Source organism: Solenopsis invicta, chromosome 7 (assembly GCF_016802725.1).
Source record: "Solenopsis invicta isolate M01_SB chromosome 7, UNIL_Sinv_3.0, whole genome shotgun sequence".
NCBI lineage: Eukaryota > Metazoa > Arthropoda > Insecta > Hymenoptera > Formicidae > Solenopsis > Solenopsis invicta.
In genome coordinates, this window is record NC_052670.1 from 1,456,440 (window position 1) to 1,479,109 (window position 22,670).

General features: G+C 39.2%; 2 protein-coding genes across 5 annotated transcripts; one reads left to right on the top strand and one right to left on the bottom strand.

The window, feature by feature from the left end:
- The first annotated feature begins 574 nt into the window (after nucleotides 1–574).
- On the top strand, nucleotides 575–21,392 carry LOC105202295 (band 4.1-like protein 4A). 4 transcript variants are annotated; one of them, XM_011170736.3, is made up of 16 exons: nucleotides 577–1,133; nucleotides 7,188–7,395; nucleotides 12,714–12,818; nucleotides 13,005–13,144; nucleotides 15,408–15,505; nucleotides 16,216–16,336; nucleotides 16,709–16,796; nucleotides 16,877–16,993; nucleotides 17,222–17,725; nucleotides 17,953–18,167; nucleotides 18,499–18,574; nucleotides 18,650–18,735; nucleotides 18,964–19,119; nucleotides 19,985–20,255; nucleotides 20,853–20,959; nucleotides 21,202–21,392. In XM_011170736.3, exons 2-16 carry the CDS (start codon nucleotides 7,282–7,284, stop codon nucleotides 21,242–21,244), a joined length of 2,241 nt encoding a protein of 746 aa, XP_011169038.1. In that variant the 5' UTR covers nucleotides 577–1,133; nucleotides 7,188–7,281; the 3' UTR covers nucleotides 21,245–21,392. The 4 variants fall into 4 exon arrangements, with proteins under 4 accessions (XP_039307636.1, XP_011169038.1, XP_039307637.1 ...); XM_011170737.3 differs by lacking the exon at nucleotides 577–1,133 and adding an exon at nucleotides 5,359–5,472; XM_039451702.1 differs by lacking the exon at nucleotides 20,853–20,959 and having other exon boundaries at nucleotides 575–1,133.
- On the bottom strand, nucleotides 21,023–22,465 carry LOC105202294 (signal recognition particle 9 kDa protein). The gene is made up of 3 exons (XM_011170735.2): nucleotides 22,186–22,465; nucleotides 21,629–21,697; nucleotides 21,023–21,523 (listed from the first exon to the last, which is right to left on the bottom strand). The coding sequence occupies exons 1-3, from the start codon at nucleotides 22,255–22,257 to the stop codon at nucleotides 21,428–21,430; spliced, it is 237 nt and encodes a 78-aa protein (XP_011169037.1). The 5' UTR covers nucleotides 22,258–22,465; the 3' UTR covers nucleotides 21,023–21,427.
- Between the last annotated feature and the right edge of the window lie 205 nt (nucleotides 22,466–22,670).

Below are 22,670 nucleotides of genomic sequence, written 5' to 3' on the forward strand. Positions count from 1 at the left end.
TAATTACAGTAGAATAATATGAATATATATAACCATCGTCGTTACTTTTGAAAAGGGGTAAAAATGCAACTTTGTTCTGTAAAAGCTGCATTCGCGCATAGTGCGATTGCTCAATCGATAAATAAAAAAAAATTAGCCCAAAATCTATCGACTGTACCAAGGCGCTCTATATTCAAATGGAAAATCAGCTGGGAAATGTAGAATTCAATTATCGCGCCGCGTGAAAATCCTTGAATTATCGGCGCCGGTAATCCTCGGCGCGAGCCGCGTCATGAGCGAGTTCCTACGGGCGCGTCGAGATGGCAGCACCGAGCCCGTCCGTCGCCTCGCGCGCGTCGGCCGTTCCTCTTTGTCTCCGTCCTTCCCATCCTTTCTTTCGCTCCCCTCTCCTCGCGGGAAACGGACCGCGCGCACGCAACCATTGGCCGCCTCGCCCACCTCAAGCCGCCCCGCAGCTCCCCCTTCGAAGCCTTCGCTCTTCGGCCGCGCCGCATGCGCACAACTTGAAAACTCTCGCGTCCATCGCGGCGCGACGCGATGCGCCCCGTTGAAATCCGCGGGACTGTCAATCGCGAGTCTCCCTCGTCGCGAGCGTCACGATCGGCGCGAGCGCGCGCCGCGACCCACACGTACGTGCATCTCGGCGGTCCCGGCACCGCGCCCCGTCGACTCGTCGAGACGCGCCGATCGACGGTCGTCGATAAAGAGTTTGGTACCCCGTACGATCATGCCTCGCTCGCACACGCGCGACGGCGATCGACGACCCGCTGCTCGACGACTCCGTGCCGAACGCCTCGTAGGCGCGCGCACCGAGTGAAACGCGAGTGTGTTTATGAGGAAAGACGCGCGCGCGCGCGCGCGCTCCTTCTTTCCTTCTCCTCGCCTCTCTTTCTCTCTTTTTCTCTCGCACGTACGCGCGTTCCTCTGCATGCCGGTGTCGGCGCGTCGCGCAGCAGGCCTGAAGAAGATTTTCAACCAGTCGCGAGTAACCGCGAGAGAATCTCGCGAATCCCGCGGGTGATTCCCGTTGGTAACGGAAGTGCCGCGAGTGTCGGAAGTGTCGAAAAGTGCCGGAAGCGCCGTGCGATTCCATCAAGGCCGCGCGAGAAGTCGGAGCGTAAATCGTAACGGAGGTGCGTACTTGGCTACTCTCGAGAATTTTTTTTTTTTTCCTTTTCTTTTTCATTCCTTCTTCCTCCTTCACGGCGCTCCTTTTACTACCGCGCCGCTATACTTCACTTCTACGCGAAACGTCTGATCGCAATAGCAGAAACGGAGATACTTTCGCCTCGCGATAAATGGAAACGCGCGGTTTAACATTTTTAACGTGATGGTTGGTAAATGGTGCATCGAGGCGGAACGATTCTCATTGAAACAGTTTTTTTTCAATTTTAATCAATCGCGTAGCCGTAACTTAACAAGTAATAGACAAACAGATCGAACCTGTCCGAAATTACCCAACAAACGAGAATGAATTGAAATGGGATAGAAATAAATCATTATTGACATTTTCGAATTTACGCTTCGGACTCTTTGAATCCATTTGAATTCAAAAGTAATATGAATTCAGCGTGAACAACTCATTTCATACTTCAATTCGTTTGAATCCAAAAATAATATAATGGGGACAGGAATACGTTCAAATTTAAATCAACAGCTTTGTATTTCAATCCATATTTGAATTCGTTTCAATCAAGAAATATTTAGAGACTTCAAAGCGCGAATAAATTAAAATAAATTCCAATTTTTCACTTTGTTTTCCTTTGTTAGATAACGAGCCTCGAAATTTACGTTGAACGAACGATCTTGTTGAAAGAGACAGATATAAAAATAATTATGTTGGATTATTAAAATAATTGCATTGAAAAAAAGTACTTAGTAATTATTATTAAATTTAGTAAAGTTATCCCCCAAATATTTTTTTCAATGCGATGTAATTATTTTAGTAATTTAATATAATTATTTTCATATCTGTATTTTCAACAAAATTGTTCTTTCTATTTTCTATCAGTGTATGAGTCATGCAAGGTAAAGATTTAACAATAATTTATTTTATTTAACAAAATCGAGACGGATAGAACGTTTCATTAGACTGATGAAGATCAATAAGCAGAACGAAACGTTCCGTCTCCATTTTATTAAATAAAATAGATTATTATTAAATCTTTATTTTGTATAAGAAGCTCGTTAATTTTGATCTAGTTTGTTCTATTTATTATTTTGTAAATACGAGCGACTTATTATTATTATTATCACTTAATGTTTTACTTGTAGGGAAAGTGGTACACAAAATTCGAATTATCGCTCATTTGCCATGACACGTGACTCGAAAAACAAAGAAGAGTCAATTAAATCAAGTCTTAACAGTGTTTAAGAAATGAAAAAAGGAAGAGTTATGTAAATTAGTCGAAAGAAATTTATAATTTATTTAAATTTCTAATTTCTAATTTATTTATCGGTACTTCTTTAATTACGTATAGGTATACGATTATGAAAATTCAAATACATATATGATTATTAACGTTTAAATTATTGATGGTTATTTAAATTGATTGCGCACTAATCGCACAATCCTTTTTTATATACACCGTAAAAAGTGTTGTATGCTCAAGTGTAAATATATTTATTTTAACATTATCTTCTTGATAAAAAAAAATATTTCTTAACTTTAGAGACAAATTACTTTATATTAGCTAATATTTATTTAAATCTAGGAATTTATATTAAAATAAATATATTTACTTGAATATAAATTTCTTTTTCAGTGTATTTTTCGCTGCTTTTCAAAGTTTTTCAGTTTGAACGTTTTGAATCATTGAAATTTTGTAATATCATTCATAAATGCGATTTTGGCGCAACGATTTGTTCTACTAATTGTCGAGGAACAAAAGTGTCGTTAACTGCTCACTCAGTGTAGTGAATTCTCGTTAAAATCCCCTTTCTCTTGCAGACAACTCAAAGATGACGATATTGTTTTAGTTACGTCGTTATAACAAACGAGCGATACTTATTATCGAATCTGTTGCGTACATTAATCAAGTTTGACGGAGGTAGGGATGTTCGATTCTCTTATAAAAATCGATTCTTAAATCGATTTTGCATAGAATCATAAAAATCGATTCTGCAAAAAAATTGGAATCAAAGAATCGATCTTGCTAAAATCGATCTAAAAAATCGATCTAAAAATTTATATATATAATTAAAACGTACATTAATATTTAATTAATTATTAACGTTTTATCAATTTTAAATTAACTATTATTAGTTCTAAGATTTTAATTTTTAAAACTTTAACCAATAAATAAAATAGGTAATTATGTAATTAAGCATTAAGTTTTTGAAAAAAAAAAAATTTGTTAAAATATAGGTTGCTTTCATATCATTTTTTGTTTACATACGTTCCTTTTATGTACTTTTATATCTTTTATTTGTAATATAAAATTATATAATGTTTTTATAATTACTAATCTTTAATGGACACTGAATTCAGAAATAACAGCATGGCCGCGTCCAGAATATCATACGTAACCTCAATTTCAGTCTCTATTGTAGACGACGCTTTAAGGGCAATAGGTAAAGGAAAAAAAATAATTTAAAAAAATAAGAATCGGTTTTTCGATTCTTAGAGTAAATAATCGATTTGCAAAAAAATCGAATACCAGAAATCTGATTTAAAAAATCGATTTTTAAACCAAAAAAATCGATCTTGTAAAGAATCGAATCGGAATCGAACATCTCTATCGAACGGAGGCGATGTTGGTAGAGTAACAAAAACGAAGCGGAAATAATGAGAGTTACTTTTATTCCCTTCGTTTCCTACGTGCTCTCTTCACTTACAATTACCCAACTTGAAACCAACTTTTATAGGAAAACCGTTTTGCTATAACAGCAAAATAATTTGATTAAAGTGTTCCGAACAAAACTATTTAGTTAATACAAACGAACGAATTCGGTTAGAGAGTACGCGCACATTTTGTTGTTTTTTCTATTTTCACGTATAGAAGCAAGCAAATTTTTTAGCGTATAAAACAAAATGTTTGGTCGCAGTCAAAAAATGCCTCGACTAAAAAATCCTTTGTTGAAGGCACTAAATTCTTTTTCCTAGCGTACATAAGTAAGAATTTATTATTATTATTATTATTATTATTATTATAAGCGATGCACATGTATAATAATTTGAAATTTCCTCATCGCACTGGGAAATCTCCGTCTCGAGTTTTCGTTTCTTGCGACAATTTTAATTATTGCCGCCACCACTTCGAGCGCCAGGCCGGAAGTGCGCGTTAAAAAAAAAAAAAATTCCTTTTCAGCGAAAGTCACGCGTGTTCTTACACTCGCATGCAAATCGCACGCTAATTAGACGACGTCGTCGGAATGCCGGCGCGAGTGCGTAAGGGCGGTCGGAGGGGCCGGGAGGAAAAATCGCTTAACTGTATTTTTCATCTTCGCGAGCATTCCGGGCGGGAATGACCTAGCAGATAAATAACGATCCCGCGGGTGTCGCGAGAATTTCTATGCTAATACACCGATCGTTGGACCGGGCAGTCAATGTACTTACGGGCACTTAAAGGGAAGCCAAAGAGGAGCGAACCTCCGTGTCAATCCCTTCGTCCGTCGTGTCGATATTTTCATAAATATTCTCCACCGAGTACCCTAGTGGTGCTATCGAGAATATATTACACGGCGAGTTCTTGTTCTCTTTCTCTCCCTTTTTTTTTTTTTGTACGAGATCGAAACGACGACGAGTCGCGAAGGCGTTAAGCTTCCTCCTTCCTTCCTTTTCCTCCTCGCTCTTATCGCCGCATCGTCGCCGCCGCCGTCCCGTCTCGTCCCCGTTAGCCGTCGAATCGGGCCAGAGGGTTCATCAGCTTCTATTATCTCTATATCAGGCGCAATTGAGAGAGATCCTGGATTCGAAACCAGTTCCACTCCACGCGACTAACGCGAAGCTCAGCCCGGCTCGCGTCTCTCTCTCTCTCTCTCTCTCTCTCTCTCCTCCCGCTCTCCTCTCCCGCGAGAGTTCAATGGCACTCCGCCACACTTGGGCCACATTGTACAGGCATTTTTCTCGAGCGGAGACGCGTATATATACGCGAGGACAAAAGGTGTACTTGAAATCCCCGCTTGTCTCTCCCGCGCCGCGAGACGCCACGTGTCTCTCGACTTCGAACAATCCGAACGTCGGCGAATGTCGGCTCAACCTACGTTCCGCGATACCTCCTCCGCGCAATAAGAGTTCGCCTCCTCTCTCGGCGAGAGTACTGCTCGTTACTGCTCGTTGCTGCTCGTTGCTGCTCGTTGCTCGACATCGAGCTCCATACCGAGATGTTTGTTATTTATCTATCTGTATTTTTCCAGAGGTCCGTTCGGACGGCTTCGCCTTACTATAAACGCGCGACCGGAACGATCGGGTGTCCGGCATATTATCGCCGAGGCCTCTATGCTCATTGCAGATCGTTCACCATTCAAGCGGTAACTATATAAAGTGTAACGGTAAACAGCGAACACCGTCGCGTCGGCCCGATCACCGCTATTTGCGACAGTTTGATGCAAGATTTTTTGAAAAAATCTATGCAGGGTTTTTTTTTTTTAATATCAGTCTAGTGGTTTTTCAGGAATTTTATTGCGTTTCTTTCGGATTTTATGCGTTATTATTTTTAGTCCACTAACGTTAACAAGATTCTCGCTATTCAATTGATAATTCTATTACGAATTAATTTCAATTTAATTTATTAATTAATATAATAGATGTACAATGTGCATATATTTATATAAGAGGCGTTCCAAGGCGGCCAGTCTTTGGAGCCAACCATTTTTTATTCATTTTTTTATAACAAATGATTCCTGTACGAGGTCTTAAAATGTTCGTTATATATAGTATTTTTTCTAAATTTGTTAAAAAAATATTAGAAAAATGGAGTTTTTAACTAGAATTGATATTTGAAGAAGGATAAAAATTACAACCAAAGTAAATTAATCATTTTTTTAATTCTCTAAAAAAAATTTTAAAAATTATTTTATTGGATTTTTTGTTGATGAATTTTTTTAAATCAGTCCAATTTAATAAAATTTGTTGGATTTTATTTAGTCGAACTCCCCCACTTTATCAAATCCTGGTTTGATATTCTTCGATTGTCGCTGAATAACATCCACGTGAAAAATCATAGGTGTGATCCTCCGAATGATTAATTTTTAGAAATATCTTTTCGTTTTCGTCCACGATTCTCCATTCTGCGTGATCAAATCTTGTTCGCATATATACTGAGAGAAAAAAAATGACTAAATTTTAATAAATATTTGATGGAATATAGTTGCAATGAAATATCTACTAAATGTAAATATTTATTTAGTGCAAGAACCATTAATTTAATTTAAATATCATTTTTTTATTAAATAAATATTTATGTACTATAAGTAAATATTTTATTGCAAGTATTCAAACAAATGTTTAATAAAATTTAGTAATTTTTTTTACCAGTATAATTTAATATCATCAAGATTAGATAATTGGTTAAAAAGTTAAAAGTTAAATAATAAAAGTAAAAAATTAATAACTTTTAACTTGATTACTTTTAAACGTTTTCATTTTTAATTTTAAGCAGTTATTTGTGAAACACAAAAACTTTAATTTATTGACTTTTTTTCTAAGTTAAAAATTTATTTATGTAAAAGAAAAAAATTTTTTTATCAAAAAAAATAAATTCCTAAGTAAAAAAGTATATTTCCTATAAATAATTTAAAAACTTCATTCACAAATAAAATATTAAAAATATGATGATTTATGTTATAATAGTTTTAAATAATTTAACTTTAAAAAATAATGACATTCAAATTTAATATAAATGTTTTTCAAAATTAACTTTTAATTTAACTTAATTTAATCTTAACGTAACTAAATCAATTTCACAAGTCATTAGTTTTAACTTGATTAAAAAATATATATCAACTTACATTAACCCAACTCTGATTAATGTATTAATATTAATATGAATATGACGTCTGAATAGGATAAGGAATACAAAAAGAGACAAAAGGGCTTGTGCAGTGAATCCCGAACTTGAAAAATTTTTATTTACCGAAGGTGCTTTATAGTGCGCTTGCACCAATTTCTCAAGGCGCAGGGAGCTCGTTAATTCGAAGGTCGTTAATTGATAGCGACAGTAAAAACGTCTCGTGTGTGTTTTCAGAATGAGAGCGAACCCAAACGCGTGGAGCGGATAAAGGCGCGAGCCAGGCAGGCAATATATAAAGTCGAAGCCGAAGGAAGGTAATAGGGAAGCGATGGTGGTGGAGTGGCTGTGCCCTGGACTCAGGCCGACCAGGAGCAACAGGCCTCGTCTTCTGCACTGCAAGGTGATACTCCTGGACGAGCACGAATTGCTGCAGGACGTCCTGGTAAGTTTGCGCAGCCTCGGGACTCGATTTTGTACGACTCGATTTTGTACCTCCGCGAGCCGACTTACCTTCTCTCGAGGCCGCTGCCGCTATCGGCCGTACTCTTTCCTACTCGTTCTTCGTCCTCATCGCGGATTATTTTACCTCAGAGACGATCGCGGACAATTGCCGCACGCAAGTATCGTTCCCGTGTCCGCGCCATCCGCGGAATCGAAGGTACGCGGCGTAATCCTTACCGTACCATCCTATCCCGTAATTCGTGCGCGTAGCCAAGTTGTAATTTAGTGAATTAATAGCATTTTCTTTCCCAGTTCGTTTCTGGACGGTCGTTTCGTCGGTGCCCCGGCTACGGACTACCCGTGCCCGCCGGCTACGGTGGGTTATGGCCGACTGTCTCGGCTCCGCACGAGAGGAGGCGCGTACATATCTCAGGGGGGTACCCGGAATTCCTACGGTCTTCTCTGTTATTAGACGATATGCCAAAATTGGCGGTGGGCCACCGTGGGCCACGACGGTGGTAACGCCGTACCTCCTCCGCATCGCCGACGGCCGTGCCGCACACTAATTCTCGCGTCTTTTCAACCTACCCGCTCCCCCTCTCACCCCCCTTTTTTCTTGTTTTTTCTTCCTCTCGGAATCGCTCTCCCGCGTTGCGCTCTCTTTCTCTCTTTCCCCCTTCCCTCCTCTCTCTCTCTCTCTCTCTCTCTCTCTCTCTTCCTCTTATCCTCTCGCCGTTTCCCTTTCACCGTCTAGCTCATTTTGTCGATTAACATTCCGGACCTGTATAAGCACGAATCCTTCACTGTGTGTATCCAGTGGTGTATCGCTTCGAAACGTGTAACGCCCGGTAAGCTCGAACGTAAAACCGAAATTCAGTCGGGCGCGTTAAAAACGAGAAAATTGTTCCCCCTCCCTGAGGAAGGGATATCGAACGTCAAGTTGTGCTCCGCATCGATTATGGAGACTCGCGAAAAAGTGTCGAAATACGTTCGCCACCGAATCTTTCGGCAGATACACACTCGGCAAAGTGGCAGCGACCACTTGTAATACTATCAGTAACAACAAGCACTAATAATATTATTGATCGTTTATAATTAATATTGGTTCAGAATATTGACAGTAATCCAAACTGCTTGAGTCTCGAGCATCAGTATCGCTCTTGGTATCGCTGTGTGATAGAGATATTGATAATAATGCTGGCTATATGAGGAAGATACGTCGGTATTTTTATCAGCATACCTAGTTCTATTACACAGGAAAAAAATGTCGTTGAATCAACAGCATCACTCTAATTGGAAATTTTTGTTAATTTAATAACACTATTAATTCTTAACGCCAATAGCATTATGTGGTAGAAATATTGACAGTAATACTGACTATGCGAAGAGGATACGTCAGTATTTCCACCAGCATACAGGGAAGAAATACTGATGAACGACATCAGTCTAATTGAAAATATCTTGTTAATTCAGTAACGATATTGACTCTTAACTGACAAGATGGAAAAAAAGTTGCTTCTAATGTCGAGGATCCATTGGACTCTTATTTTCCAAAAGCTGATAAAATGAAACTCATTAATCTTAAAAGCATTTTTATTATATCTTCTTGCTGTTTGGGGGCCATCATTTATCTATTTTCATTAATCAAAACTAATGATAATCGGCCTTGCATTATTCTTATTTAAAATATGTTAATAAACTTTCTATTAATCTTTCACGAGCGTGAAAGATTCAATATGGGTTCAACGGGGCCATCACGTAAGTTGAGGATTAACGAAACAAAAAGATTAAAAGTAAAGACATTAACAAATATAGTTGTATGAATAAAATTCAGTTGAATCAACTACATGTATTCTTGACAGGCCGTGTGATTCAACGTTCAATCGAATCCAACTACTAATTTTAATTCAAGTTACGAAATTTTTTTCAGTATGTGGCTAACAGAAATCCCAGAAATAATCTTAGGTTGTAAGAATATTGATGCACACCGTCAGTATTACTAATTCAATATTACTGATCAGTACTATTGGCCGTGTAAGACTTCTACGTACAACACTCGAGAAGAGATCTCAAAACCGACTTAAAGCCACTACCGTTTTCTGGTTCCAAGAAATCCCGAAGTGAACGTATTGGAAGCGGTGATCTAATCGCCAATATCCTGGCGTAATCGTACGACATGGGAAGAAGAAGAAGAAGAAAAAAAAAGAGGGTCGTTGCAAAATGCTGCGAAGATGCAACCGAGAAATGCGAGGGGGAGAAGCGATCGTTGATAAGTGCGATGTAGGCGCTATCGTTACACCGGTATCCAAATCCGTATCTTTCCGGTTTTATACCCCGCCAGTCGTAGAACCAGTCTCCCGTAATTGCGGCATAATAGCGCGAAAGAATGACCATGCGTCAAGATAGCGCGACCGGATAAACGTGTAACTCTTTTTTTTCCCCTCTCCCCACCTCAACCTCATCTACCTAGTAGAATCAGAGATGTATCCCGCGCCGTTCCGTCGCATCGCGTCGCGGTAGTAATTTCAATGAATAGAACATTTTTTATTCCGTTCAGCGGTACAAGCCAAGAAGCGGACTTGATTTTCAATGATATAATAATATCCGTCCATATAACCCTTACTATCTGCGCCCTCTAATTCTATATCTACATGTTTCTTTGTAATTTGCACTTTCCTCCTTAGAACTTGGATTTAGACTCGAGAACTCAAGGCTTAAAAGCTCAAAAGTTGAACTTGACTAAACTATAATAAACTCGCAGCTTTCTATCTTAGCATACGACTGTGATACGCATTTTTTAAATTGCAGTAAATTTTGTTCTCAATGTCTATACAATTTTTCCACCTTTCAGCTATTCCTTTCCCGCTACCTTCTATCCGTGCAGCAATTTCAATGGGATTAGCATAAGGCATCGGAGCCGGTGCTGGTGGTGGACGGGGAGAACAGTTCCTCGAACGGAGAGGATTTTCATTCGAGACGTCCGCCGGATATCCTATCGGGGTATCCTCGTCCTCGTTAACGCCCGCGACACGCAACCCTCTATCCGGGTCTCCGGCGGAACGAAACTCGCGGAGGTATCAATCCCAGAGATAATCGCAACTACCGCAGGGAAGGGAAAGAGACAAAGGGATCTAGAGCCGAGACGACGCTACGCGACGCGCACCCGATCGCGTTGTGAAGTTCCTCGAATTCCGGTAACATTACCGCGTCTCGCAACGCCGCTGATCACCTTCTTCGCTTCTTCGACGGTCCAATTACACAAATGGCGCTTAACGTTTGCCGCGGGTGGTATAACATTTCTCTTCTTTTTCCTCTTATCCTGTCACGATCGTTACTACACTTTTCATTGACAATACCGTCCGTGGTCACGATACACCTGGAGGCAGAAATGAATCTTCCGTACAAAGCGGCGACGTTGGCATTGTTTAGTCTTCCTCTCCTCTTTCTGTGTCCTATTTTCGCGACTACTCTCCTTTATTGTCGTTTTCCTGTCTCTCTTTCTCTCTTTCTCTCTCGTGGAATCCGCCTTACCCTTCATTGTCCGGATGGGTCTTGCGTCTCCGTAGCAACGAGGGAGTTGTCGAGATCGTCTGGGGTTCGAGGATCCCGAACGATTTATCGCGAATCGATCTTTCTCGGAGCTGGTCCTCGCTGGGGACCAGTCAATCCACGTTACGACGGCGTTTCGATTCCCACAACGAGCTCTAGGCAGGAAAGATTAGAATGCCTAAATAAATGTTTAAATTACACCGTGCGTGAAAAATGAAAGAATACTCACTGGAATAACAACCGATGGAAAGAGAGAGAGAGAGAGAGAGAGAGAGAGAGAGAGAAATAAAGGACGGGCGAGCAAAAAAAGGAGAAGAAGGATCGTTCGGAACACGCAAGTTGGAGATGATTACCCATCTCCTGAACCTATACTCGACTCTTCTAAGCCTTAGGCGAAAGAAAAAGGGCGAGGTCTTTCGTCTTCCTCTCCTCCTTCTTCCGCTTCTTCCACCGCTCACCCCGGCGGTCTCTCTCGCCTGTACTCGTACTGTTAAACGTCTGCCACTTTCATTACGCCGCGTATTTCGCGTTTCCTTTCGTTTATCGACTCGTCCGGTCTAATCTCTATCGGTCACTTCCCTCGTCGCACTTCGCGCTTGCGGGGGAGGGGGGGGAAAAAGGACACGTCTACGCGTCAGATTTATATAGGATAACTCCTAGTATTTATGACGCGTGGGGATTTATGCCGCAGAAGTCGGAAGAAAAATAGAAAAAGTGGAGATAACTTTCTAGCACAACTATTATATATGTGCCTTCACGTTAAATTAGTATTGTGTTGTTTTAGTTTTTTTTTTTTTTACTTCTAATATTAACGGAACTATATATTACAATCTACGTAAAGTGCTCTCTCTCTCTCTCTCTCTCTCTCTCTCTCTGTAGGAAGTATAAAAGTGATTAGTTCGCGATACATAAGTGTAGACAGTAAAGGATGGATACAAGGCTCTTGTATCTTTTGTTCAACTTGATTGTCCCACTCGCCCGAGTGGCCACAAATCTCACCCCTTTGGGTACACAGTAAAAATGCGAGGTTTCTTTTCCACATACAAGAAAATGAATAAACTTCGTATCTCTAATGTTTTTTTTTTTTTTTTTATAGCAGTAGACAGTACGAAGTTTTTATTCGTACAATTCATTTTCCTAAAACATAGCAAATAGCACTCGGTAAATGAAGTTATCGTTAGGTACGGCGTATAGTCGTGAGCTAAAAGGTTGCAACACATTTTCTTCGATTGTTTTTGAAATGTAGACTTGCTCATCAAACGGCGAACATAATTGGTTCTTACCTGTGGATCCAACCAATTAAGCATCGAACCATCTAACCATCGAAGAAAATGTGTTGCAACCTTTTAGCTCACGACTGTACATACTACACCGGAGTTACCCTGTTCTCTTACGTGGCGTGGCATCGTATCGTCGTGAGCGCGTAAATCACGGAATGGAAAAAAATGGGAAGAGAATAATCCGCGTGTAAAATCTAACGATGAAAAACACCATCCGAGAGAGAAAGAAAGAGGGAAAGATCCCGTTTGTTTCCCTCGGGGAGAAACAAACGAATGAACGTCACGGTTCGCAACACCAGTGGGAAACCGTCCTCGCGATTTCAATCTCACTTGGGTTATTTAATGAGCGTGCAACAAGTACCCGTCTTGTACAAGCGATTGTACAAAATCCGAGAAATTAATAATTCATTTTATTATATAATATGTACATACGCCTGCGCTTAATTTCGGCGTTCGGTGTTTTGTAAGCGCACATATTTATGTTTTCCAGAGCTCGAACCTGGGCCAGGAATTGTTGGATAGAGTGTTCAAGCACCTCAACTTGCTGGAAACTTCCTATTTCGGGTTGCGCTATCTCGATCACGGGAATCAGACGGTAGGAATCTGTTTATCTTTTAATCTACAACCACGTAGCAAATTGCTTTTTGATTCCAGTAATATAATTAAAGAGATCCGAGATCTAGATCTTGAATCTCGCGTTGCGTCAAAATGCGCGGGTTCTCAAATTAAAATAATTGTTCCTCGCTGAAAATTGTAATCACGAATTACCACGTATTTTTAGCAATGGCTCGATCAAAGCAAAAAGCTCGGCAAGCAACTGAAGATTCACAAGGGAGACCCTGGATCGGACGTTCACACTCTCTACTTCGGTGTCAAATTCTATGCGGCGGATCCATGCAAGCTCATCGAAGAAATTACCAGGTACGTTCGCCGATCTTCACATTCAAAAAGGTATACACTGAGAGAAAAATTTCTAAATTGTAATAAATATTCGAATAGACATAATAAAATATATCTTCTTACGATACAAAAATATTTACTTTATAAGAAAAAAATGATACTTAAATGAAATTGGTGATTCTTGTATGAATGTAAATAAAAATATATTTACATTCAGCAAAAATATTTCATTAATATTATTCGAATAAATATTTATTAAAATTCAGTAATTTTCCCTCAGTGTTACGCTTCTATTTGAACAATTCTTTTGAGAATCTCTTTCAGAGAGATATGCTCTCTGTCACGCAATAACTTATCTCGCATCTTGTTTGTACATACAATTCAGCGCTGAGATCGACGAGAGAATCTTCCTTTAACCATAGAGAGCATTACTCACATTTTTCTTACGTTAACATTATTCTAAGTGAAAATTTACCCACAAAGTTAAAAATTTCTACTTTTTTTCTGCTTTATGAGCGGATCGTTAGAATAAACTATTTTACTGTCAACAAAATCTCATTAAATGTTATTTTACCTGTAAACTATCAAAATTTTAATAACGAAAATTGTGCTGGCGCAACTTCCAGAAACTTGAATTAGCTTGGATGAAAATTCTATCCACAGCGGCGCTCCAAGATTAAAGTGAGGCTCTGATTGTTTGGTCGCGACTAATATTCCTGGATATTCTCGCTCAAGTCCCCTCCAATAACAATAACAATATATTTTGCGTCTTTCGACGTGACGCCGGGTGAGAACGTCCGGGAAACCGCTGCGGGTTCGTTCCGGCGCGCACGATATGCGGATAATACGAACGATTTTTATTCGTTGTCACGCTCCCGTGCAAACGATCCTTTCACGCTCGGCGTCTCGAAATTCCAGGAAATTCCAGGGACACATCACGGTACATCGCGGACGCACGAGAATTCCACGTGCGTCGAATTTCTTCAAGCGCCCTTACGTATTATACATACATGCACGCGCGCGTACGCGTGGCTCGCGTCAGCGTTTCGCCGCGACGACGCGTTTTATCCTCGCTCGTGCGCTCGCTCGCGCTTCCACTGATCCATACGTAAACCTCGGCAATAGTCATTTAAACTCTTACCACACTCGATCGATTCTGTATAACGTAAACGACTCGCGGAATTCTTTACTTTCCAACTTGAGAAACACGATGCTCACGTCACAGCATGCAAAATTTTTTTTTTTTTAGTAATCCAAAATTTTTTTGCTAATACTCTTTTACTGACACAGTTACTTTTCATTCGAAAATTCTAAGGAAAATTCCAATTTGAAACAAATTATAACATATTTATAGTACCGATCTGTTGAAACCAACAGATGGAGTGTAAGAAATACCCCAAGTGATCATTTATGTTATAAAATCAATCGAGTGGTAAGAGTTTGTATTATAAATTCGAAATTATGAGCTTTTTTTTAATGAGATTTGAGACAAAAAGTATAAGCCATTAATATCTTTATACGTTTATGCAACACAAAAAGTGTATACTATATTTTTATAAATGTTTGTTTTTAGTGAAAAATACTTCATGCATATAATTTTGATATTTATATATAATTTAATAAATTTATACAATATAATAAACAAATATAACGAAATATAATACATTTTTAATAATTCTGCAAGAGCAAATACAATATAGGTAAAGCTTGTCATATAAATAACTTTATACAACAGCGACTTAGTCTCACTTTAAATTGCTATAAAATGGATTTTGTACAATATATTTTGTTTTTCTTTTCTAACAATTATTTTTTTAAACACAACAAAAGCGTATTAACTGATTTCTGAATTTTTTTAGAAATATTATTAAAATAAGCTGCTTAATATGCCTTTTTCGTTTGTTCAATGTTTTCTTAATTCCCTCTTATTTTTTTTTCGGAAAATATTTATTAAATCTATGCGCAAAATCTTAAATATTAGTAAATTATAAAACAATCAATAATAAACAATATGTAATTAATAACTAATGGCATTTATAATTGAAGTGTAAAAATCATCCCAGACGATCGTGCGCAATGAAAGGTAGGATTATTCCCGGGTTAATTCTTGCATTCTGCGGCGTGCGAGACGAGCGCGTATAAAAATTATATTTTTCCGCCTCGATGCATCCCGATACGCTCAGCCTTGTCTTGTATCTCAAGTTAAAAACTATTTGCTATTGAGAAGGAAAGAGAGGTAGACGGAGAATCTCAGTGGTGTTGGTGTCTGACTTGTTCTCCACAGGTATCAGTTTTTCCTGCAAATAAAGCAAGACATTCTGCAAGGAAGACTGCCCGTATCCTTCGACCTAGCCGCAGAATTGGGAGCTTACGTCGTTCAATGTAAGCTACGTTATTCATCTGTTATATCAAAGTATATACAAAGAATATACACGCACGCTTCTTATCATTTCTTATTCACTCTCGAATCCGGCTTGTAAATTCATCGGTCATTCACCTCGTAAAGAAAAAAACGGAGAGCATTAAAATTACGCGAGAGGGAGTGGCGTTTACAAAAACGCGGAAAACGCGCAGATTTACATATACATGGTAAGAGAGATCTAAACAAAACGAGCAAACAGAACGCATGCCCGGTGGTTCATTCGTTACAGTTTATCTGCCGGGGCGATTCAAAGTTGTATGGATAAAAAAAGGGAAGGCAAACTAAAATACATCCGTGTTTGCATCTCATCGCCATCAAAAGAGACGAAATGAGTATCCCTTTTTTCCTATTTAACGATAATAATATGCGCGTGTATAAAAGGAGATGCGGAAAAGAGCAGAGCGCGCGAAGAAGGACGGACGTAACAGAAAATGGGAGTGAATTGAGAAAAGGCGTGCTTTTTTCTCTCTCTCGCAATGTTATCGCGGCCGGTGTAGCGAAATTGCGTTTTTGAAAATATCTCTCATCGCTATTTGTCTTTCGCAAATTTTTTACTTTATCTATACGGAGGTGAATGCAATTAGAATCGATGCACATTTCCCTGTATTTACACGTGATAGAAATTAACATTTTATTCTTCACATTTGAGAATAATGTGCTGTTTTTTCAGCGGAACTTGGGGATTATGATCCTAGACGACACTCACCCGGATACGTCACCGAATTTCGGTTTCTCGCCAACCAAACCACGGAACTGGAGAATCGTATAGTAGAGATCCACAAAACTCTCATGTATGTGAACAGTGATATTTAGTATTCGAATAGCGTGCGTTTAAAGCTATCCGAGGTAGGGTTTTTATATTAGTAGACAATCGATCGGCTGTCCGCGAGCCCATAACTTACACGGTCTCTGTATTTATGAAATACGAACAGAGGAATCCTTATAAAAAAATTAATCTTAAAAAAAAAAGAAAATTGAACCTCTCATGCGAATAAAATTCTGAAAGCACATCTTTATTTCAGCAGAATTACGCAATTAATATTCCATTAATAATTGATATTTTTATTAAGATAATAACGAACCGATTTAATTCATTTAAGTAGCAGAAAAAATATAAAATCGATTTGATTTTCAAACGAGTACGTGTTTGTTGATTTTTTCAGAGGACAATTGCCTTCGGCAGCAGAATTAAATTATCTGGACAAAGTGAAGTGGCTGGAAATGTACGGAGTAGATTTGCATCCCGTGTTGGTACGTAGACATGTTATTGACGTCGACATGACTACCGCGATCATGTTAATCTCTCAACATCGTGCAATTTTCGTTTGTAGGGCGAAGATAGCGTGGAGTATTTTCTCGGCTTAACTCCGAGCGGAATAATATTGCTACGCAATAAGACCAAAGTGGGGAATTATTACTGGCCTCGAATAAATAAAATCTACTATAAGGTATAATTTTTGCAACGCTGTTAGCTCGCTAGACCTGTTGTTCGTCTATCTATCCTTTTGTCTCTCTCTTTTTTTTTAGTGCTTAAGTAAATCTGAGAACTAATAATTTTATAATGAAACAACGAAACACTCAAGAGTACGCTACAGTACTGCCGAATGTTGATTTTGTTTTCTTCACATTTCTTTCTTGTTTTTACGATACGCGAAACGAGTTGTATCAACTTCCAGGGCAGGTACTTCATGCTGAGAGTCAGCGAAAAGAATTCTGAGGAGAGAACGCACGGCTTCGAGACGCCATCGAAAGGAGCCTGCCGTCACCTCTGGAAATGTTGCTTGGAGCATCAAGCTTTTTTCCGATTAATGGCGACCGGCCCACCGCCCCTTAGTCCGTATTCCCGTTTTCATTCGTACAGTCCTCCATCCACTTTGGAGAAGCACGCGGCCATTAGACGAAATCCACCGCCGTTCCAAAGGACTCCCAGTCGGAGAGCGCAAAGACGTGTCGTCGAGGGTCAGGAGATGGTCGGTTCATTCGTCGAAACACCCGTCACCGTAATCTCGAATCCAGGCAACAATCCATCTAGCGGCAACATATTGTGCAATGCGCAAAGGCAGATGAACACCTCGAGTCCGAGAAGCACGAGAAGCGCGCCGTGGACGCAGAGTCAGCCCCGTGGCCTGTACACCTCGTCTAGTCCTCGCTCCGTTCGCTCCGCGGGAACGGCGCCGGCAGTTAGTTGACATATCATATTCGCTCGTGTTTCAACGGTTATGCTTAATCCGCTACAAAGTTGATCGCAAATGCGTCTTCTCAAACGGTTTGTGGCGTCACATACATGCGCACGCGGCGTAACATACTAAAGAATTAACTCTGTTGATGGGTCAAGCATGTCCACTCTACGCGTTATAAAATTTCTGCATTTGAATTCTGCCTGACTAAACGCTGTCTGTCGACGTAGCTCTTAAGTAGGCTTCAACGTCGGAGCAGCTCGGTGGAGAGTCAAAGTTCGGGGGATAGTCATAGTCGCAGTGGTCACCGTAGGCGAAGTCATAGTCACAGTCATCGTCGACACGGCAGACATTCCGACTGCGAGTCCGAGCTTTCGAGGAGTTCGGATACGCGATCCGGCCATCGAAAACATCGTAGAAAACACAGGAACTCCCGCTCTTCTAGGTGCGTTTACATATCAACTTTAGTTACGTAGCGTTACGTTCGCTCTCATCGCGATAACATCTCGTTCTCATAATTGTTTCGTTAAGGAAAGTATCTTCTTGAAAAATTCAAATCTCGAACACTTATGAGCATTAGTGTGTAATTAAAGCAGTTTGATGATAATGAGTCTTGTTCCCATCAATGACGGGGTTCATTGACCTTACCAACGTTAACGTCATTATTTTTGCATATACTTTTCCTTAATAAAAGGATCTTTCCTGTAGGATTTTTTTTTTCATAGAATAGCTCAATGAGTACCAATTTAATCTAATAATGTTATTTTTCGCAATAGACACGAGCTGATAGATTCGGAGCCACAATGGAGAGAGGCGCAGAAACGAAAAGGGGAAGGCGTGCAAAAAGCCATCGTGAGTATCGTTACTGGATGGCTACTTGTGCGAGACTGCGTTGTTTGTAATATTTAACTAGCTATTGTATCGTAGGTAAGTCACACGGAGCCTAGAAGAAGACACAGAAGCAGACATCGAAGTCCCTCTCAAAAGCAGCCATTACCGGATGAACTTCGAAAGTATATATATATATATATATATATATTGTATATTTCAAGTACTACGAGTGTTACAGCTATTCGCGACAAGCTTTCACAGTCCGTGGAGACAGTCCGATTATATTTCTAATACTGCAACTTGTATTTGCTAAAACAGATTCTATTTTTGTTAATCTACGCTTGCACGAATACCGACAGTTTATCGATGTGTTTTATGAATGATGTTGAAAGTTCAACATATTCTTTCAGACACTTGGAATTTGGCCTAGTCGACACTAGTGGGATGAGCGAGCAGCAACGTCGAGAGATATCCTATACGGTGGTACAGTCGCAATCTGTACAGCAATCTCCCATACAATCTAAGAATTCTCGATTGGATGACACAGATTCATCGCCCCTGCCTAGGTACGATGATCTCAAGACGGCCTGCAATCTCCACAACCATCCTCCGCAATTGGAGGATGAAACGGGATCCGTAGTCATTGTTTAGTTACCCCCTTCACCCACCCCACTCCCCAATCTCCCATGCATGTATTTTTTTTTATTATTATTTATTTTGAGCATGTATAGTATCTACTTTAAGCATGCCCCCTTATTATTTATTTGAAGCATGACGAATCCTTATAATAAATAAGTGAAATTAACTGCTTGTCGCACCTGTTTATTTTGACGTCCTAGTTGTGGCACTCACTCGCTTCTGGCTGTGTTCCATAGAATTTCAAAGGCGATGCGTTGTGCCGATCGCCTTACGTACTGGGGTCGTATTTTTTATTCGTATGTTTTTATTTCTCATGCATTATGTATATTATATGGTATGCGCCATGTATTTGTGTAATAAATATTGGTATTTGGGAGGACGGACGATGATGTCAACGTTCGGGGCTCGGGACACTTCATGTTCCGAGTCTTTCTTATGACACTCCTCGTATATCCCATTCGATTCCTCATACGAACCCGGTGCATCTTGTGCATTTTATTTTTTGCAAAATCTCTTTGTATTTTCAAAAAAATTATGCTTTAAAATCCGACGCGATACAGTTTATATATATATATAAAAAAAAGCGAATGCATTAACGAAGTCTGTGACTGAATTTATGTTATTAAATTTCGATAACGTGTGCATCGTGAGAACATAGCCAATGTGTGTATATTAACTATATGTACTAAAACAAAAAAGAAAAAGAGACACGCATCGATCTGAGTCGAGTACAGTGGACCTGCTGGTCGCTAAAACGACCAAGGTGCCAGACTGTCAAGGATTCCCTTTCAGAACTATCGGATCCGTTGGCAAAAGAGACAGAAGACTCGTGCGGCATTATCGTGATGGAAGTTATAACTTGCTGTCGGCAACGTCCAATCGAGTCGAGGCAAAGTATCCCGAGGCTCGAAACGAATATTGCTCGAGGAGGGATTTTTATTATACTCGTAGCAACCGAGTGTCAATAGGGAATAATGCGGACAGTGGACTCGGGGAAAGCACGCCGCAGGACTTTTCAAGCTGCTGCTCAAGTTCTGCCGACAGCAATAAACCTATTCATGTAGTACGTATTCCAGTTTGCTCTCGCATTTTTACTGTAATATTAACCGTTTTAAAATAAGCATTAACCGAGCGTTGCGCATTTTACCTTACATTAGCCATTTAAGAATGATAAAAGTTGAGAAATAATTAGGAATTTCATGTGTAATTCGTGCTTACTTCTTGCAAAAAAATTCAGTGTTGTAATGTTTATCACATCCACGTTTTTATAAGAAAAATATCAAAATATTTCTATATACAGATACAATTAAGGTTTCCTATTCGTCCCCCACAAATTTTAGCTTTTAATTACGTTATGAATTTTTAAAGTGACCCCTAGACAATCAATAATATTGTATAAAATTCTTCTAGATGATTCAAAACAAACTCAATATAATCTTTTTTTATCATAATTTCCGATCAATAATATCGTGCGATAAAGCGTCTAGGGACCGCTTAAAATCGACATCAGAACCGCGCATACCGTTTCCAGCGACACGTTTTCGTACACCTATGCATGCTAGTAATTACACATAGCTTCGTTTTATGAAGTAATAACGTAATATGGAATGATACTGTTCTTCCAAATAGTAGATTAGTAAAACGGTTTTGTTTGGTATAGACACAATTGCAATTAGGGGGAGAGGTACACTATGAATTGCCTTCAAATCAAGAAATCTACCCTCCTGTTGATACTACTCTGGACGCTGTTCTCCAACCCATTATATCGTAAGTGCTTGTTTTTGTCTGCTTTGTGCTTTCTTCTTACTCGAGTATCAAATCAGATCTCGATTCAGTTCAATACCTGGCTTTATTAATATCTAATACATTGTGTGCATCACTTAATATGATATACTTTTGAATAGATAAAAAAAATGGATACATTATAAATGTTGAAAAAGTTCTTACTGTATTATATCCTCGATTGTATCGCTCGATTTAACTTTACACGATGAATTTGATTGTTTCAGAACTTTAACGAGGAGGCAGCGGAGCTACCCGAAACAATCGTAAAACTTTAACACAAAACAGAACAGTTTTATATGCACATGTTGTACATGTAAGATAACGTTCATACCTTAATTAAATATCGATATTTGTGAATCGCTGGATCACACATGTGAAGCGAGATCTTGTTGAATAAAAGCAGTATATTTTAGTCTTCACGATGAATGTATTCCTACATACAAATTTTGTTTAACTCTCTTTCGACGCCATGTGTCTCATGAGGTTACCTATAAATTTTTCCATTTTCTTTAAGTCTTGAGCTATTTCTGTTTTATATTGGAGGCACTGCAAGCAATTTTAATTACCACTATTAATTCCAATGTTCATAACGCAGAAATGAATATAAATGGATTATCCTCAGTCTTAAGACACATTTATAAAATAACTTACCTGTCGATTATCCGTTAATTTTAGACACAAAACCCCTTTACTGTGACAATATTTCATCGTATATCGAGTCTGTAATAAAATAGAAAGAGATGTTAATACATCACGAAAATAATTTCTTTTTTATTATATTTTTAATAACATATAGTCATAATTTTTAATATCAGATACCATCTATGATACCAAAAAGCAAAAGAAGATAGAAAGTGACTGACAGAAGAAGAAACACAAACGTGATCTCGTACATTATACAGGAAGTATTACGAGCTTAACTTAAAACAAATTGAGAAAACATCTCATAAACGTTTCTTATTGTTGTTTTAGTTCACAGTTGCATAAATGTAAATAATAATTCTATCTACAAATTCTACGAATAAGCATTTTGAGTAATATACGTCACGTTAATAGGGGTAAGTACGAGCATGCTTCGTCGTAATCTCAAGCTGCATAATGTAGAGAATCTGATCGAAGGATTCTCTGCATTCTGCATATCTCGTTATCGAGTACTGAAGATATAAATACTAAGGATGATAAAGAAAATACAATCTTGTCAAACGTACGTTTATCGGATCCTGGAGGTATAACCTCTCGGCGCCTCTTTCGAATTCCTCCCACGAGTTCAGATACGTCATCGTTATTACTGATAAGGCGATGCGTGCAATTTATCTCCGCGAAGAGAATTAAACTAATGTTATAACGATCCTGAGCAGTTCTAAAGTCTCGGAATGTCTTTCGCGAATCCAAACACTCGCGAGATTTTCGGAGGTTGACACCGATTGTCACGTGTGTACAGTGACAACGGCGGAAGTGTCGAGCGCTTCCTGACGCCTTTTGGAACGCGGCGATGTCGTGGCGCCGCGGGCGCACAGGACGACGCAAAAGCGGCATACGAATTGACCAATCACAGCCGCGAGCGTACTATCATTTTAAAATTCACGATTGCGATTGGATATTTTGATTGCCGCTTATTTCATTTTTAAATAGCGATTCTTCGATCAAAACTCTGATTAGTTTCAGCGAGAGAGTGATGAGATCTCATCAACTT